The sequence below is a fragment of the Micropterus salmoides genome, unplaced genomic scaffold (assembly GCF_014851395.1).
Source record: "Micropterus salmoides isolate LMB-PRFRI ecotype aquatic unplaced genomic scaffold, ASM1485139v1 Ms_hic_scaffold_5, whole genome shotgun sequence".
Taxonomy (NCBI): Eukaryota; Metazoa; Chordata; class Actinopteri; order Centrarchiformes; family Centrarchidae; genus Micropterus; species Micropterus salmoides.
In genome coordinates, this window is record NW_024044237.1 from 8184481 (window position 1) to 8202480 (window position 18000).

The 18000-nt window shown below is 39.8% G+C and overlaps 1 protein-coding gene and 1 non-coding gene across 2 annotated transcripts; both read left to right on the forward strand.

The window, feature by feature from the left end:
* The first annotated feature begins 4259 nt into the window (after positions 1-4259).
* On the forward strand, positions 4260-17298 carry LOC119889042 (DNA-directed RNA polymerase I subunit RPA1-like). Its single transcript, XM_038699888.1, has 13 exons — positions 4260-4514; positions 5455-5578; positions 5838-5944; positions 6104-6303; positions 6697-6864; positions 8289-8424; positions 8787-8941; positions 9077-9206; positions 9354-9461; positions 15634-15909; positions 16394-16594; positions 16752-16869; positions 17081-17298. The coding sequence occupies exons 1-13, from the start codon at positions 4275-4277 to the stop codon at positions 17281-17283; spliced, it is 2166 nt and encodes a 721-aa protein (XP_038555816.1). The 5' UTR covers positions 4260-4274; the 3' UTR covers positions 17284-17298.
* LOC119889469 lies at positions 4882-5018 on the forward strand. Its single transcript, XR_005442062.1, has one exon. It is a non-coding gene; the product is annotated as a small nucleolar RNA SNORA5 (small nucleolar RNA).
* Positions 17299-18000: the final 702 nt, after the last annotated feature.

An 18000-nucleotide genomic window follows, 5' to 3' on the forward strand; every position in this document is an offset into this window, starting at 1 on the left:
ACCTGCAGAGGTAAATTCTTTCTAAAATAACTTTTTAATGTTTTGCATTGTACGTTCAATTGTTACCAACTGCTGCTTTAATAGTGTGCTGACTAGGGGTGCAACAGCCAATCAGCATAGTCGACAAAAATAGATTATTAAATTCGTTGCCAGCGAAGAGCGTTGCAGCATTTCACTCTTCGCTCAGCCAGAAAGGTCGTGAACTGCAGCAAAGCTGAGCTCTCCTGGAAACACCGGAGCATCTGAAGAGGGGGCGCGTAACGTCGTGTCTCTGTGGATGATGAAGGCTGCATTCAAAAGTCTTTTTTGCTTAAGAAGTTTCCTAACTGAGTGAAGTGAACAGGAAGTATTACAGTGGCAGCCATGATAAGAGCTGGTCGAATTCTCTAAAAGCTAAGGAAAGGTGCCTCAATGCTTCCTTTCATATCTCCTTTAGCACAGGGTACATCTGACCATCCTTTACGAAAGGAAAGGGAGAATGACGTCCCACAATTCCTTGCGGCAGCAACATTTAAAGCGGCGCACATTCTCAAACTCAAATGATAAAATCCATCAACCACATTTAGCAAGATCCTTGCAATACAGATGCACATTATGATACTTTAATAAGACTCACAGTTACCTTCTTTCTTTTGTTTTTTTTGTAATCTGATACTGTTTCAACACCGTTTTATGTTTCGGTTTGTTGAATTGTTTTGGTAGTTGCATTAAGTATTTTCTACAATAAAAATAAATAAATCACCAACCATGACGGATAAAGGAGGTTGATCACCATGTAAGTTACCATTGGCTATTAAGCCTTTTCTCTCTTATGCCATAACTTGCTAATATGCATAGCCTATATCTTAAACTGTCAACAATAACTGAGACCCATGTCAGCTGTCTTGTAACGTGATCAAAGTGAGGATAATGTTGCAGCGTGTAGCCTCACGTTATGTACTGCAGCCTTCAGCAAATTAATACTTCAGTCACAGATGCTGACACCCTCGCCTTAATAAAGGCAAAGACCAAGCTGGATAACCTCTACAGTAGGCGTTTCCCACACACTGATTTATTTGTGGCGGCCTGCCACATTATCAATGCTGATTTTCGATTGACTTTGTTATTTAAAATGGGTAAAATCGTAAATGATGACGGAGCGCTGCACAGCACATATATATTCTCTCAGCATCTCCTCTCTGTCTGTCTGTGTCTCTCTCTCTCTCTCTCTCTCTCTCTCTCTCTCTCTCTCTCTCTCTCTCTCTCTCTCTCTCTCTCTCTCTCTCTCTCTCTCTCTCTCTCTCTCTCTCTCTCTCTCTCTCTGCACAGTTACTAATTTGTGGGAAACACTGTATTTACATACAACTGGGATTCATGTTGATAAATACGCCTATGGGTGGGCAGGAGGGTGAGTGTGAGCAAACATTCTCAATGTGACAACCCTGTCCATTATTTGGTGACTGGTAAGCTACCTTATCTGCCTTTTTGCTATCTTGGTTATTAAGTAATATATTCCACCGTGGTGTCCACCTTTAGATGGCCTGCGTTACAACAACACGGGGCGCATTGTAGTTTCATCGCGGCAGGTCATGTCAGTAAAATCCGCCGTCGCATAATTAAGTCGCTTAGAAAAGAGCAGTCGGATTCTCTTAGACCCGCCTTACGGATTTTCCTTCACATCTTTCCTTGACCTCATGACGTTTTCCATCGAGGTCAAGGAAAGGTGGTTAGGAAAGGAGATTTTTTTTTTTTTGACATTTCGGATGCAGCCGAAGAGTCGTCTCGGTTATGGCGTGTCGCCATATTATGGCGAGTGGATAGTGCCAAAGCAAGGATCACCAGGAGAAGGATAAGGAGCAGTCTACCCTGCCGTCGCCGCCAGACCGTGTGGATTTTTCAAAGGGAGTGATTGGAACTGCAGACGGGAGACCGGCGGCGACTTAGAATTCCTGTATAAATATACACCTATTAAATACATCTGAACTGAGTACGTCACCACCAGTACACCAACACAGCCTGTGTTAAATGCATTTATTCTTGTGGCGACTAGGAACTCTGGAGTGCATTGTCTGTGTTGTGCTTATTGTTTGGAGTCACTGTTGTCACTGTTGTTTGGAGTCACTGTTATTTTGTAAATGTAAAAAATGTAAAATGTAAATGCTCCGTACTTGTATAGCGCCTTTCTAGTCTTTCTAGTCTAGACCACTCAAAGCGCTTTTACACTACATCTGCATTCACCAGTCACACACATTCATACACTGAGCCTAAGTGCTCAAACGGAAACTAACATTCACACTCATTCGTACACTGGCGGAATAGCCACCAGGCAATTCGGGGTTCAGTATCTTGCCCAAGGACACTTCGACACGCAACCAGGGGGAGCCAGGCATTGAACCGCCGACCTTCCGATTAACGGCCAACCCGCTCTACCTCCTGAGCCACAGCCGCCCCATTTTTGTCCTATAAATATCCACTACTATAATAACTACTTATAAAATGAATCATTCAAGCATTAGAGCTGTGTTTCATGCTTATTCAGTTTAGTAAAGTTTGATGCTGTTCTGAAGCTTTTGATTGGTTCTCATGTTTTAATTTGCAGCGCCGCCCCTCTGCCAGGTAAACTGCCTCTCACTGTCTTTTTAAAATTGTTAACATTTGAAAACAAAACATTTATGGCAGCATCAAATGTGGGGAAAATATTTTTTGTGTATTTAATATATTATCTCAGTTAACAAATTAAAGATGGGAGTCTTGAACTTCAATTTGTCTCTATCTATAATGCAACAATGTAGCATCATTTCATGGCCTGTAGGCTGCTCAATTAAATTCCAAATATTACCAGTTATATTTTTGAAGTTATAGCTATAGTCTATTAACAAATACATGCAAAAACACGCTCAATGTAATTTTTAAAATACTTAAACAATTATTTGAGTTTTTGCAGCCTAATAAAAGACCAGGTCCAATAAAAAGGTTTCTGGAAGGAAAGACTTTTGCAGATTTCATCGACTAGATGGAGCCATAGCCTTTGTAATGTGCTGCAAATACATTTATTCATTTAGCTGACGCTTTTGTCCAAAGCGACTTACAATTGCTATACATGTGAGAGGTCGCACGCCTCTGGAGCAATTAGGGGTTAAGTGTCTTGCTCAGGGACACAATGGTGGATGGGATTGAACCCGGGTCTCTCACACCAAAGGCATAGTCTTATCCATTGCGCCATCACCACACCAATATAAGCAGAAATTTTTAAGTGTAGTTAAATTGCACAAACCTTTAATTTGCAGATTGTTTAGACTCTTAACTAAACAACATAATATAACCTTACTCATAACATTTTGACATTGTATTAATTTTTTGTGAGTTTTACAGGCCCTTGTCTTGTCAGAATACACCTTGTTCTGAGTAACTATTTGATGTGTATGTGGGCATGGCGCTGTGTTTAGTTTGTGAGATTGAGTGTGATGTAGTTTTCGTGTATAAACAAGTTTAAAGCAGACCAACGGAAACAGTGATAGCTGCCATTAACGTGGCCAAGTTCTCTCTACACTTTCCTGGAAGCATGTAGTTTCAGAGTCCATGAACTTTAGCAACTCTTGCTTGCTTGCTTCCAGCTTCCTCAGTAGCAATGAGAAGGCCATAGGTGTCATTTACACTGGGGACATTTGAAATGGCTGATGGCAGTATTTGTTAAAAATGTTCTGAAAAATAGCTTCCACGAAGAAATGTTAACTAACAAATGAAAATGCTAGAGAAAGGTTTATTTGCACAATAAGAAAACATGCAATGAAATTTAAATATAAAAGAAACAAATGTGCAATGTCCAAAAAAAGTAAGCTAAAACATACAAGCTGCTGATCAGTGAATTATATTCTGTTATATTTTTATATTCATGAATTGTCACCTGCTGGCTGAATTAGACATTTCCACCATAAATTGGAGCAGAAAATGTCTCCAGAATGCAGGAAATTAAGTGTTTAATGCTCCTAATTTTCTCACGGTGGACTCTCATATCTTTCAGCATTTCTTGTTTCTTTAAAATAGTGTTAAAAATAAATAATTCATTTATTTTACGTTATTTAACGTTTTGTGATTGGGAGGGGGAATTTATTGAACATATTTCTAAAAAAGATATTTTGCACCAAATACGAAGTGATTTAGGCGGGAAACGCTGCTCCCTTATGGCTTTTGCAAATAAGGAATCGTTTATAATCATTTTACAGTGTGAAACATATCTGAACCAGTGGAGCAAAGAAACATGTCCATGATGTGAACGGGAGCAAACCCACCGCCAAATGAAGACACTCCTGCTAGAATACATTTTCTTCCAATCTTCTACTTATCTTGTCCCTCTTTTCTTCCTGTGCAGATGTGTCATAAAGCATCTGGAGGGTTTGGTAGTGCAGTACGATCTGACGGTGAGGGACAGCGATGGATCTGTGGTCCAGTTCCTGTACGGTGAAGACGGGCTGGATATCCCCAAGACTCAGTTCCTGCAGCCAAGACAGTTCCCCTTCATAGAGGACAACTATGAGGTGAAACGGAGCAAGACACTAACCGCGTTGTTGTTGGTATCATGTCGTGAATAATTACATGTACAGAAATAACGCAGATGAAATTTTTATTTTTTTATTTTTTATTTTTTTTACAAAGCATTAAAAATTACCTAAGCTGTAGAAATTTGCCTTTATACTGAATTCTGTGAAGGTAACGCAGTGAACCAGCTTCAGATTTTCAAAGAAGCCTCAGAGACTCTGATCGAGCGTAGGCTAAACCACAAGCACAGCTGCTGCTCCTGACAACAGAGGTGTAAACCTGACTCAGACTTTAAACTGCAGCTATGCTAATGACAGAGCATGAGGACTAATCCACAGTCCGCTGTAAATAAGTATTTAGAAAAATCGCAGCCTTGTCAAATTCAGTGCTTCCTCCTCAGTGGATGCCACTGGCCAAAATGGCTGCCACAGTGAAGGTGTAGTTCATGGGCCCCATGGTGCTCTAACATGGCCACTGGGGATAAATATGTACTACACACAAACACTAAGCGGCACGAGCTGAACTAGTGAATATCACTCTCCAGTTGTTCATCACTGAAAGTAAATGTTAATCTTGTAACTGTGTAAATGTCATAATGTATTTGTCCTTTTACAACACAAATTTGTATAAGAAAATGCAAGCTGTTCCTTTTAAATGTTAAACCAAAACGTTAGATGACAAGATTGATACCACTTCCCTGTAGTTCAGTGTTTTACTGGTGCGGTTTGAGGTTAATGCTCACCACACAGTCGAGTCTTTTTATTTAGCACAGAGAAGGGAAGCTGTGCATATCTTTTAAACAATGTTGTTGTCTTTGTGTTTGAATAAAATATGCCGTTTGGTAGAACAGTAACCTGAACAGTGTTTTAAAAAAACAAAAACAAAAAAAAACAAACAAACAAAAAAGCCACCAACCAAGTGTTTCCTCATTCCTGGTAGGTCATCAAGAGGTCCCAGGGTCTGGATGAGGTTTTGGCACGTTTGGATCCTCACACTGCTAATAAACATTTTGGGGCCATCCAGCGCTGGAGAGCAAAGAGGGAGGTGGCATGTCCACGCAGAGGTACATTTTGTTCTTACGTCTCGCTGCTGTCTGATTTATAATCAGATATTGAGATATTGTAGTGTATTTAAGTTGATTTAAAATGCATAAATTGTTTGGAAATCTATCTAACTCAGTTTCTAATATTAAATAAGATAGGTCTGAAAACTCACAATGAGCTTTTCTAGATCAGTAGATCATGAATTTGAAGGTTGTACATTGCCTATGTGAACGTCAGTCTGTAATGTTTGGGCATGTGTGTTTTTGTTTTCCGTGTCAGGAGCGTTCTTGCTTTTTTCCCAGAAGAAGTTGGCCAAACTGAAACAAACAGAAGAGCAAAGAACAGAGCCACAGCATGTCCACAGCAGAAGGGCTGCTGCACTGCAGGTATTTATGCCCAACAAAATTCAGATGTCTGAGAAATGTGCCCATTTTGGTGTCACACTCACAGCCTCAGTACACTACAGTCATACAGTATGAAGTGGACTGCTGACCCTTTAACCTAGTCAAACCAAACTCTCATTTGAACTCGTGCTTCCTCCGCAGCTCGTTCAGCAGTGGCACTCCCTGGATGAATCCAGCAGATCAAAATACAGCAGGAAGGCCTCCCGTTGCCCTGAGCCCTCTCTGGGCTTGTTAAGGCCTGACGTGTGCTTTGGATCAGTATCTGAAAACTTTCACGACATCACAGACAAGTACCTGCAGGACAGAGGCTCGGTGAATCACAACAGCCTGGATGCCAACAGGTACTGAATAAATATCTGTTCCTGTAAGGAAACGTAATACAGCTTTCTTAAAACTGAAATGACAGTGGAAAACTCCTTCCCTTTTGTATTCCTAAGCCAAATATGCAAGCATGTAAGGATTTAGATTTGGTGACACTTCACCTTGGATTTGTCGAAGGGACTCCTCGCCATAGCACTGGACATTGCAGGGGCGCTTGCTTTCACAATAAAACAAGGGAGCATATTACTGCCCTTTATTTGGTCATTTCAGGGATTCCCCTCTACCTTGATAATTTTACAAACATAATTAATAATACCATCAGATGCTCAGAGTAAATCTTTTTGGCAGGGCTACAAAAAGTTTTTCCTTTGTGTGAGCTAAAATAATCCCTGTCTCTCTCTGTGCGATCTCAGCCTTCGCCAGCTTCTGCACTATAAGTGGCAGCGCTCGCTGTGTGATCCAGGTGAAGCAGTGGGTCTGCTGGCAGCGCAGTCCATAGGTGAGCCCTCCACCCAGATGACCCTCAACACCTTCCACTTTGCTGGCAGAGGAGAGATGAACGTCACTTTGGGAATACCTCGGTAAAGTGCCTCCACGCCGAACGCGTTCTTTCCCTTTTCATGTACATGGGAACACGTTATCCAGGGCAAACACCAAGATGTGTGTAGTTCCTCCGCAAGATAATTAAAACACACCTTCCATTGCTGCAAAAAAAAAAAACCATGCCCCCTCCCCCACTTTTACCCACCAGTATTCTGTAGACATTGAATTTACTTAGGTGCAGTAATAGTACACATGATGTACTGCCTAATAAATAAATAAATAATAAAGAAATCAAATACTGTCAAATAAAAGGGGAAATGCCCCCACGTAACTATTCCTGTCCTATTTACAGCAGTGAGTTATGAAAAGAAAGGGTGGACGTGAACATGAAGTGCAACAGTCTGGTTAAAGAAAGATCAACTGTGAAGTGCAAATTCAAAGAGGCTTGTCAGTAGTCTGCACCATACAGTGGTGTTACCACTCACCTCAGGCTACGTGTTAGAGCATCACAGTCAATCTGAAGTTTGGGCCCGACAGCTCCTCCTTACTGCCGCACTGTGAGCATGAGTCATTTAACAGTTTATGTGTAACCTATCATATTTTGATAATAAACTGCTCTTATTGTGTAATTCAAGTCTAGGTAGCTGCACAGTATTTTAGCCAAACATGTGGTTTGAATACATTGAAATTAAATTAAAGGTAATTAAATACTGATCCAAGGCTGTAGCCTCCATAGCAAGAAGCATTTGTTGCCATTTAAAATTAACAAAAGATTAAAGCACCAGACACCCTGAAATCCGTTAAAAATTAAATTATTTCGATGCAGAGTACAGATCCAATACCAGTGTAAAATAAATAACTGTATTCCTCTCTGTGCGGACAAGACTGAGAATCATTCTTTTATATGTAAGGCAACACCAGGCTAGACTTAAACAGTTAGCTTCCTAACTTTGTGAAACAAAAGCGATGTTAGCTGTCCTAGCAAAATGTTCAGGTCCACCTGATCCAGCTTTGAGTCAGTGTCAGATTGGTGCATCTCTAGTGATGCTCACTGATTAGTGCCTAGAAGTTGGTTTCATTTCAGATTGTTAGGGACAAATAAGATTTGAAACAGGCTCATGAATGCATATTTAAAATCAAATAAAGTTGTAATTAGATATGTCTCTCTTGTTCCCTTTGCTTTTCCTTTTCTCTGAGAAATATTATGCTTTTTGCACTGCCTGTATTTTAACTTGGAGTCTGTGAATTTGTCGTGTTGTGTGCAAGACAGGTTGGGGCTCTGCAAATCTCATAGCGGGGCAGTTCTGGAGTTAATTGTACAAAAAGCCTTTACTGAAACACCTTTCTGACATCAGCACTTCCTAATTTTGTCTTGTTTACTCTTCCCTGCTTCATTCATCAAGCCTTCCACCATACTTCTCCTCTCTGCCTCACTCTCTCTATACATGTGTGTGTCTGGCAGACTGAGAGAGATCCTGATGGTGGCCAGCTCCAACATTAAAACTCCCATGATGAGCGTTCCCGTGCTAAACAACAGGAAAGCCTTGAAGAGAGCCAAGATGCTCCGTAAGAAACTCACCAGAGTCTGTCTGGCTGAGGTAAGTTTCAGCTTCTCCTGTGTTTGTTCCTTGTTTTGGTCTTACTCTACTTACTTACACTTCTATAATCCCTTTTTTGCTTGACTCATCTTCCCATGTCTATCAGTTCTGTTTGTGGCTTTTTTGGTGTCTCTTTGTCAGGTTTAGTCACACTAGAATTTTCCCTTTCTTCACCTTTTTGTGACTTTTTTTTCACTTTGTGTTTGCACATGTAAATAGTAGTGTTCCTAGTTGTGTTTGGAGATGTCCTTACCCGTGTGCTTACCTCACACTTTTGCATTTGAGAAGTGTGTGGGGAAGTAAAAGCTAGAACTCACCACAACTTTGTGGGGTGTGTGTGGGTGTGTGTGGTGTGAGAGCAGGTGCTGCAAAAGGTTGATGTTGTAGAGACATTACGGATCGAAAATCACGAAAAGTTGCGGACATTCAAGGTGACCTTTCACTTCCTGCCTCCTGACCGTTACTGTGACGATAAGCTGCTATCACCTGACCAGATCCTCCACTACATGGAAACTAGGTGGGTGGGTGTGTGTGGGTGGGTGTGTGAGGGCTGTTAGTTTCCCTGTAGCAGAATCCATTATGAAATGATAACCTCATATTAACCTCTCATCTGGTCTGTTTTTACTCTTTGTTTGGTTGCCTGTTCTCCCAGGTTTTTCCGTCTTCTCCTCGAAGGCATTAAGAAGCGCAGCGCCAAGCTGGCCTCCATCGCCGTTGAAACGAGGAAGGCCACGCTCAGAGATAAGGACACCGTTGGTGATGGAACCGCTGACACAGCAGGGGTTTGTTTTTAATTGGCCTATCTTCATTTCATTATCCCCTTTTGTAGGTTGTCACTCGTCATTGAATGTTTTATCTGAACTTTGATTTCCCTTCTTTTGAATTCCAAAAAAAAAAGCTGAAGTATGTTTGTTGTTGACATTCATCAGGTAGATGACGGGGATGGAGAAGAGGAGCGAGAGATTGTTGATGACCAGGGGAACGAAGGAGACGCTGATGCTTCAGACGCCAAGCGCAAAGACAAACAGGAAGAGGAGGTATGAAGATGGAAGGAGTACTTCTTTTTTGTTTCCTTTGGGGCGTTCACCCAAAGAGAAACATATTTATTTTCAAAAAATGCTAAAAAGTGTTTACAAAGTTCTCACAAACATTCTCTATAATATCCTAGGCTCTACCTGGACCCTTCAGGCAATAGGTAACGTCCTCCCCTTTTAAAAAAGGTGTATATATTAGTATTCAAAAAGAAAAAGAAATATAGCTGCAAGCGGCGCTAATCAGGATACAAGCAAGCCGTAAAAAATGCAACATTCGACATTTTCAGAGAAGAACAGATGCAGATGATTTAAGAGATTAAAGTAATGAAAGAATTTAGTCTTGGAGATAATTGCGAAAACGCAAACTTGAGTGTCATTATATGTACCTGACTACTGGGTGAAAGGTTCAACCCACCTGCAACACTTTGTGTTTAAGAGTTTAAGCTGCACAAACACTTTTTAGCAGAGAAAAATAAGAAAGTGTCATGGGACCCAAATAAAATGGAAAAATTAGACTCAAGCAAGTCTGACTTGGTCACCTGGGGATTTGAACCCTGGAATTTGCAAAACCCTTTTTACTCCCCTCCAGCTCTCTCTGTAGCTCAGACGATCCCTGCTACCTGTGCTAATCCATTCTTTCACCCAGATTCTTTGTCTTTATAATTGCTGTCTTTATAATAACAAACAGCTGTTTCGTCTGTCTGTTCGCATCATTTCCCGTTTCACATTTCACGTGTTTTCTTGACAAAACGTGGTTTGGAGACCAGCGTTGGGTGACACAGCCGCTATCAGCTCCACCATGTCACAAGTTCTCACATGTGCCATACCTGGATAGTTTTGTCAGTTACAACAGTCAAAATGCTGATAAGAAAATTCTGAAAAAAATCACACATCAATCTGCTGTTTTAGGTGTGTTGTCAATTATTTTGGTGCCATTTGATCCAACACTGAGCAAAAAAGAAACTGTTGTGCATACTGTACAAGTTACAGCAAGACCACGGCCATCTAGAGGATGACTGTGTAGATTTTGGTAGCGTTTGAAGAAAGACAGAAAGAAAGACTGAAAAATATAGAGTGACAGACTTCTGAATTGACCATAGGTTGCAGTGAGGCAAACGTTAGTCACACATCAGTGGATGTGCTGAAAACATTTCAGCTCTCTAGGACGTATAGGGGATTTTCTTAGATTTATTGAAGTTTGGAATGAGAAATGTCTAGAAATTTACATTTCTTGTACTAAGCCACGCCCACTTTGAAAAATCATTACCAAATTTTATGCATGAACTAATTAGTGGCCCCAGATCATACAAACCGAATTTTGTACGAATCCATGCAGCGAATTACGAAGTATGAAGTTTGGTTACAATAGCTTAAGCCAATTTTGATTACAGGCATTTAGGTAAAATATTATGTAAAGACACAAAAAATTCTTTTGATATGTTTTGATCAGCGGCGATCCTCATCAGCAGTGATCCTGCCAAAGTTTCAAGTCTGGGACGAGTTCGCAAAAATAGGTTTTTATAGAAAAGTGGTAGAAAGTAGAAGTTTGACTCTAAACAAAGCAGTTTTCGAGTAATATTGCAAAACGCAAAGTTGATTGTTATAGCGTCACCATGAGGTCCAAGAGTGCCATTTTTTACCTGAGTAGTGGATGGAATTTGCAACCTACGTGCCAATTTTGGTGAGTTTTCGTCCAGCAGTTTTTGCTGCCTAAACACTTTTAGTGGAGAAAAAGAAGATAGAAAGAAAGAATATTGAGGGGGAAAAAAACAACAGGGCTTCGCTGCTTGGATCCCTAATAAACAGCAGAGCAATCTCCTCTATTCAACCAAAATCAACTCACATCAACTAATTCTACTCCTCCTGAGCTTTAGGGTCAGCAACTTAAATAAAGAAAAAGACAGGGAGGACCCCACACCCATTTCTCAAACAATCAGTGGCTATCAGAACTTGATCATTACATTTACTCATTTGGCAGACGCTTTTATCCAAAGCGACTTACATTTGAGGAACAACATACAAGCATCAACAGAGCATCAAATACAGACCTACCTAATACATACTAGTAAGAGCTCATAGTACATATAACATCAATGGGGTAAATACCTAGGGAAGGAAGTTAACAAAAAGTGCAGTCAATACAAGATAATTGAAGGGGATAGAAGAAGAAGAGCACAGGAAGTGCATGTTAGTGGTTAGGAGTTAGAGGTGATATAAGAGGAAGTGTTCTCGGAAGAGATTAGCTACTTGATCATCACATTGATTGTTTTTTACATTACTTTTTCCTTTTATGAGTAGATGGTCCTTCTGTCCAGTATTTGCCTCAGTTCAAAATATTTTACCAAATAAGGAAATAAAAACCTATCATGCAGATCTCTATAAATCATGTTAGTATAATATTTTTTTTCAGAATACATTAAACCAATTCATGTCAACAGTCATTTCCCCTTTTATTTTCTCTCTTTTTGACTTTATGATGGAGAGAAAAGGCCTTCCTCCTGCACAAAATGAGGAGGCTTGCCTTTTCCCAGCAGTGGATACCACATTAGCATATAGTGCCTTTTTTGCAGATCAAAACAATTATTTTGACATCATCTGGGGATGCATATATGGGACAAACAAGTTTTAAAGTTTACTAAAAAATTACTATTAACTTAACAAAAATAATATAAAGTCAAGAAGTACAACTCCTGCCTGACTCACTGATTTCACACCACTTTATCACACCTCCCTTCATATGGGCGAGATAAACACATCTGTCATAAGGGCGTATTCTCGATTTGTTTTGTGGTTTATTTACAGCGAAAGAGTGTTGAGGGAACTAGCGTTTTATTTTGAGACTTCAGCATGCACCGACACAGAGAAAGGTCAGGTACAAGAGATGAAGAGATTTAGGACTTATTAAAGAAATAAAGACAGTATCTCAAATGAAACATCTTTCTCAAAATTTGTGCTTAAGCAAAGGCAAATCATTTTACTATATGGCTTGTATATGTGTCATACAGTCAAAAGGATTGTATGCCACAAAGTACCCTGACCAGAGTCCGTCCTAGAGAGTGGGGCATGGGTTAGTTTTGCAGGCTCCACACTGGAAGTTGGCATGTCTTTTTTTTTTTATTTCTTTCTGGTTCCTAAGGTAACTCCCAAACCGCTTCAGCTCCCTAACCTCCATTTGCATTTTGTCAAATCTTTTATATAATCTTCTGATCTTACGAGCCATTTTGAGCTTCTTGGCTGGAGGATTTTCTGCTTGTACGGTGACACTTGCCTCAGCACGAGCAACCTTTTCATTTCCACAACATTTTAAAATTTCCAATCATTTAAAAGTGATAATCACAAACGCTTAAACAACACTTTGATTGGCTTAGCAATGCATTTAAGCAATTAAACTTTGTTATATGCTGAGGAAAGTAAGGAAAAGAATAAGAGCCAAAGTAAAAATACTTTCATTCTGTCAGTCCTGAAGCTATCTCTCACAAAACATAATGTTTGTACAGCATTATTTTAATGGTGATTAAGAAGTGCCTTTGAGCAACCACACAGCAACATAAGTTAATAAGATGCAATGTATTCAGCAGTTTTGCTACAAGCAATTTTTATCTTATGAGATGATTCCTTAAAGGGTGAAAATAGAGAAATAAAATGATTAATAATCAAGAAATGATTTCTCTTGCTATATTTTCTGTCAAAGTGAAGCATTTAAAAACATTTCCCCACCAATTCTATCAAATACGTCTTTATATGAAAACGTTGTGTTACATAATATTCTTTGCAAGTATATTTAAACATTAGGATACTGAACTAAGGTTCATTCTGTTTTTTTATTTCTTTTTTTTATATATCATCATATATATATATCATACTTGTGGATACACAACAGCACTTACTGACAGTAACGAGTGTAGTCACCAGCTCGAGGAAAGAGAATGTGGAAGAGATCAGACCCGACACAGAGATCAGAGGCTGCAGCGTGACCCTGAAAGTGATTTATCGGTTAGCACTACAATCCATTAAGTAGATGTTGAGATATTTATACAGTTGCATCTTGTGGGAAAAGACATTTTTTTCCCTTAATTTACACTTTATGTGTAATAAATCTAAAATATATGGAACTTTCACTTTTTGACTTAAATTACAGAAACAATTAACCTTTCCACGATATCCTATTTTCATGAGATACATAGACTCTTGGAAGTCATGCTCTGTCTAGCGTGCTGTGCCCACTCCATTATAGTGACCTGCTAACAGAATAGTTTTGGTTGCAAGGATCTGGTCCCACCTTAGTACCAAACATAACCCTCCCTGATTTGAACTCTTTTTTTTAACCAGTTGGGACTTTTAATCATTGAGTAGATTGTGGCCCTGTGCTAATGTGTGGCTGTGTGGAATTACTCACTGAGATCAGGAGGGGTGAACGTATTCTATTGTACCTTGAGCTGTTCACTCAAAGGACCTTTTTATTATAGTACACTTCAGGTTACGCAAAAGCAAAAGAACAGCTGAGCCCACTGTAATACCAAAAACTGCAACTTTTATAGAGAAAACAGAGACGCTTGCTGGGATTGGTGGATCTCTAGTGTCCATGCAGACATGTCCTTGTGATTGGATGTCCTAAGGTGTCCAATCGAGCAAAGCATGTCAAAAACTATGTGATTGGATGTTTGGACAATACATCAAACAATCAATACATCCGTCATAAGAAATTCACTTGTTATGGGCAACACACTCTAATACGGTTATATTTGCACTTTCGTGATACTCAAATTAAAAGTAAATCAGTCGTGTAATAAATTTGTAATAATAAGTCAGCAAATCAATCATATTTACCTATTGTGATGCCAAAGCAATGTTAAAGTAAATCGGTAAAATCGAAGACTTCATGTCAAAGTCACTTTTCTACTGTCTAAATGGAGCACTCCACATTTTCACACCCTCAGTCACATTCATAATATGGTGAAACTTTAAAGCAGTGCTACATAAAGCTAAACTACATCACCCAAATGATTAAACCAGTTACCGGTAATACCAGTTATAAACTTTATTTATACTGATACTATTTTTCAGGCAAAACACATTATTAAAAATTGTAATTTAGCATCCTCAATCGTTTTAAATAATTTATCATCCTTATTATATTTTTAGAAACATGTCAGGGAAAATAATTTCTTTCCAAAGAATACGGAATCAAATAGATGTGTTGAATCATTTCTTTATGTAACGTGGCCACTGAGAGAACACATGGTTACTCTCCCGAACTCAGCATTTCCTCTCCTTAAGTACAGAACAAGTACAAAACAGTTAACCCCATACTTCTATGTGTAAGACTTTATTGTCATACTGCACCATGTCCGTCATGGAGGGCTCTGCAGTGTGTGATTTAAAACTGCTCTGAAGATCATTGGTGAGGTGCCTACGCAGAGCCCAAATGATACTAAAGGACAGTACCCACCCAGCCACAACCTGTTCACCCTGCTGCCTTCTGGGAAGAGATATAGAAGTTTCAGCTGCCACACCACCAGACTTTTTCCCCCAAGCTATCAGACTCTTAAACTCTAATTCATCCTCAGCACTGCTCCATTGATTATAGTTTATTTCTGTTTACCATTTTTATAATTGATTCTATATTACTGTATATTGTCTGCTACGTAGCAGAAGGGAGTTACAAACTTAAATTCACTCTACAGCCTGCTGTATTGTGACAAATAAATCAAACTTGTACCTAGTCTCCAAGTGTTACAACTCAAGGTCACCTTCTATCATTCTAAATATTTTGGAAGAAGTAACATATAAAGCATTTTCACAATATTTTCACATGTCCAATCATTTCCTTAAAATACATTTCTACTGTCAATACTGAAGCATACAAAACATCATGATTACACAACATATTACAGAACATTATAATGTGTGATGATGCGTTTTAACAACTACAATATGATTTGGTTATAATGACTAAAAAGATCTGCCAGTTGGATAAGCAAAAATGACTTAAGTCCTACTACATTTCAAGTCTGAATGTAAACTGATTTCACTCACCTAGTTTTTTTTTTTTTTTTTTTAATGAAGTGTTTGCTATGAAAACAACAATATCTGTTGTTTGACATAAAGAAACCTTATTCCATTACACTCAAGCCATTATAGAACGATTAATGCCCGTCTCTGCTTTCCTCTGCAGGTGGACTATGAGAGTGAGGAGGACGAGGAGGAGGAGGATGGAACGGATGATGGTGAGGATAAAGATCAGGGTGACGAAGAGGAGGGGGCGGAGGAGAACGTGGAGGAGCCCCAGCCGGAGACTGCAGGAGTGGAGAGGAAGAAGAAGAAGCGAGCAAAAAGAGGGCGAGGAGAAGGAGAGGAGACCCTGAATCAGATGAGAGTGAACTCTGTTCTGGAATCCAACCCGGCGATAGAGAGATATCACTACGATGTCCAGCATGAACTCTGGTGTGAGGTGAGTTTGCACGTGTTACACAAGCAGATTTGATTTGAACGATTAGATTTTGAACGTTCTTGTTCAGATTAGACTTCACTGAAGAAGCTGTGAATGGGATGCAACCTACAATCATTGTCCTACAGCTGGTCTGTGCAGCCACAGTCTTATATAGTCACATAACCCTGCTATCATCCAACTAAAACACTAAAAACACATAAAAGGATCCACCACCTTCTGTTCATCAGAACTTACTTATATAACAACTCTATGAAGCTGTTTACTGCAGCTATTTATAATTTTGCACTGCATCCTGTTATATCAAGCCTGCTGCAGAGATAAAGAAAAACCTAGCACTATGCAACTAGCAATATGCTGGTTCTAAACTATACAAACTGCAGCTCTCAGATGTCTTCAAAGTGTTAGCAGTGCTTTATAAATATATCATATTATATATTGTTTGAACCTCAATCCCTCCTCCCAAATCTCGTCTCCCCCTTCACAGGTTGACCTGGTCTTGCCGGTGAGCAAGGTGCACTTCGACCTCACCTCACTTCTGTCAACACTGGCCCACAATGCCGTCATCATGGAGACCAGAGGCTTGACACGCTGCCTGCTGAACGAAGCCACCACAAAGACTGGAGAGAAAGAGACCGTTCTCAACACAGAAGGCATCAACATGCACGAAATGTTCAAGCACAGTGACGTAAGTGTGGGCAGGATAGTGTGGTTAAGCACTATAATATACAGAGTTCACAGATGAATTGACTGTAAATCACATAAACAATATGAAATTCTGTGACTTAAAAAATCAAAGAGTTTATGGTTAGGGTTAATTGCTTAAGAAATGTTTTTTGCACCAGATCTTGGACATCAACAGACTGTACTCCAATGAGGTCCATGCCATGGCTAACACCTATGGGATTGAAGTGGCTCTGAAGGTCATAGAGAAGGAGATTAAAGATGTCTTTGCCGTCTATGGTACACACACACACACACACACACACACTAGGGTTGGGCCGATAGACGATGCCTCGTCTGCTCCATTTTCTCCATCAGCAGTATGTTTTATAAAGTCGCCTAAAAGACTGACAACCGTATATTTCCACCTGCATATATAAACACCAGTTGCACAGATTGCAGACCACATGGCTGTCAGAACCACTCAGGTTTTGTCTGTGTCTGTCTCTAGGTATCGAGGTGGACCCCAGACATCTGTCACTCGTAGCAGATTACATGTGTTTTGAGGGTGTATATAAGCCCTTAAACCGGCATGCCATCCAGTCCAACTCCTCCCCTCTGCAGCAGATGACCTTCGAGACCAGCTACAAATTCCTCAAACAGGCTACCATGCTGGGTGAGGAACAGACTATATTCCTGATAATGCCAGGATAAATAACATGCAAAGCGATTGCTACACATTGATTTGAGTTTGTAGTTCTTGCATGCCTGAATGTGAAAAAAGACTGTCGATCAAGGTTAGTGAACAAAGCTTTGAGGGTATTAGCAGAGCTTTTCTAGAGGTAGTTAGTGCCACAGTGGATTGCTTAATCAGGTTTGATGGTTCAGTCATACTTAAAGGGGCAAGCTTGAATTTGTCTGTTTGTATATCCTTCCATCCTTATCATTCCTACTGCAAGAACTCAACTGCCCGGAACCCAGAATGAAGCTTGTTGTCACATGTTTTGCTTTGATTGCATTCATTGTTTTAGTTTCTTGGACGTCTTGACACTGCTCAGGAGAAGACGGTCTATATAGATTATAATTACTCTCTGGGGCATGTTGGCAGTGGCGTCAATTGTGATTGTAATGTGTGCATGTATACAACACATATTGCGTTCCTGCGGTGGACAATGAAGCTAGTGTGTGGTTTTTACTAAAATATAAATACTAAAGGTTTTCAGTTACTAAAATCAGCTTTCCACTTTTTGAGATTTAGTGGAGCAAAAGTCACTTTGAAATAAAATAGGCTATAAAATCCAGTTTGAGCAGGATTCATAATTCATGGCAATAGTAACTAAACTTTTCACCATTATGTACTCTGTAACCTCAGAGCCACCGCTGCCCTTGTTGTTGTGTTTATGTGTGTGTTTCTTTCCTTTTTCAGGGTCA